We start from the raw sequence: 1504 nt of genomic DNA on the forward strand, positions 1-1504 counted from the left end.
CTTTCTAACCATGTCAACCTGCTCCTTATTTAACCAAGTCTCTGAGACAGCAGTTTGTGAATTTTGCTCTGAGATGTGGAAGAGAGGTCATAACTTTTGAATGTCCATTAAGATTTCTGCTATTAAATATGTTATCCACTGTAACATTATAGTTACACGGTTCATAAGTGTGATATTGGCAAGCCATTCGTGATTATATTGACCAGAAAAGAAAAAAGAAATCCAGAATAATTGCATTTCCTGATAGCAGAGTGTCAGGATCATTACTGAGGATGACTCTGATTTCACAGGATCAACAGCAGAATAGAGACTTGTGACCCATCTCTGTAGATGTTGAATTAACTTTTGACCATCTACCAGAACATTTGTAACCTAAAATACCGACTCCAAACCTGGTGCATGATCAGGTATATGTATAATAAGTACAATATATTTCATGCTTGTGGGGATAGGTTAATTGGATGGATGTATTTCATGCCATGTATTCTTTCTGATCTTTCTACACAGATTTCTACACAAATGATGAGATGAGGATTGTGATGGTGGGGAAGACTGGAACTGGAAAGAGTGCTACTGGAAACACTATTCTGGGCCGTAAGTGCTTTGAATCCAAGTTCAGTCCCATATCTATGACTGTAGAATCTTCTAAAGGAAAAGCTACAGTGGGTGGACATCGCGTTGCTGTCATTGACACCCCGGGCCTGTTTGATACCAGGGTTGATGAAGAGGAAACTCAGAAAAATATATGCCAGTGCATCTCCTATGCTTCTCCAGGACCTCATATCTTCTTGGTGGTCGTCAGACTGGGCAGATTCACTGAAGAGGAAAAACAGACGGTGCAAAAGATTCAAAAAATCTTTGGCCACTCAGCAGACAAATACAGCATGGTTCTCTTTACCCATGGGGACCAACTTGAAGGCACCACTATTGAAGAGTTCTTAGAAGGAAGCTCAGACCTTCAGGAACTCGTGGCCAGATGTAACGGTCAGTACCACGTCTTCAATAATAAACTGAAGGAGAGCTCTCAGGTCACTGAGCTGATCCAGAAGATCAGAGAGATAGTCCAGAAGAACGGAGGAAGCCACTACACCAATGAGATGTTCCAAGAGGCTGAGAGGGCGATTGAAGAGGAGAAACAACGCATCCTGAGAGAGAAAGAAGAAGAAATACAGAAAGAAAAGGAGAAAATGGAGAGAGAAATACGGGAAAGATATGAGAAAGAGATGCAGAAATACAACAAACAACTCCAGGCTGAGAGAGAGAGGGAGAGGAAGGAGAGACAGGTGGAGAGGAAGAGGGAGAGAGAGGAGATGCATGAGGAGAGAAAGAGAGAGATGGAGGAGAGAGAATGGGACATGAAGAAGTTAAAGGAGAAGTGTGAGAGAGAAGTGGAGGAAGAAAGACGCAAGATTCAGTCGAGATATGAAAATGAAGCCAGAGATGAAGCTGAGAAGTTTAATCCATTACCTTTGCTGGTTGCAGGAATTAAAACACTTGGGACGGT

At 42.2% G+C, this 1504-nt stretch overlaps 1 protein-coding gene across 1 annotated transcript in view; it reads left to right on the forward strand.

Moving 5' to 3' along the window:
- Window positions 1–1272, forward strand: part of LOC102207998 (GTPase IMAP family member 4-like) — a gene marked incomplete at its 3' end in the record, with an annotated part of 22575 nt that extends 21303 nt beyond the window's left edge. The window contains exon 2 of the mRNA XM_005742031.1: window positions 508–1272. Coding sequence (XP_005742088.1) covers window positions 508–1272 — 765 coding nt within the window. The remainder of the gene's footprint in view (window positions 1–507) is intronic.
- Between the last annotated feature and the right edge of the window lie 232 nt (window positions 1273–1504).

Source organism: Pundamilia nyererei, unplaced genomic scaffold (assembly GCF_000239375.1).
Source record: "Pundamilia nyererei isolate P.nyererei 1_Seehausen unplaced genomic scaffold, PunNye1.0 scaffold00115, whole genome shotgun sequence".
NCBI classification, from domain to species: domain Eukaryota; kingdom Metazoa; phylum Chordata; class Actinopteri; order Cichliformes; family Cichlidae; genus Pundamilia; species Pundamilia nyererei.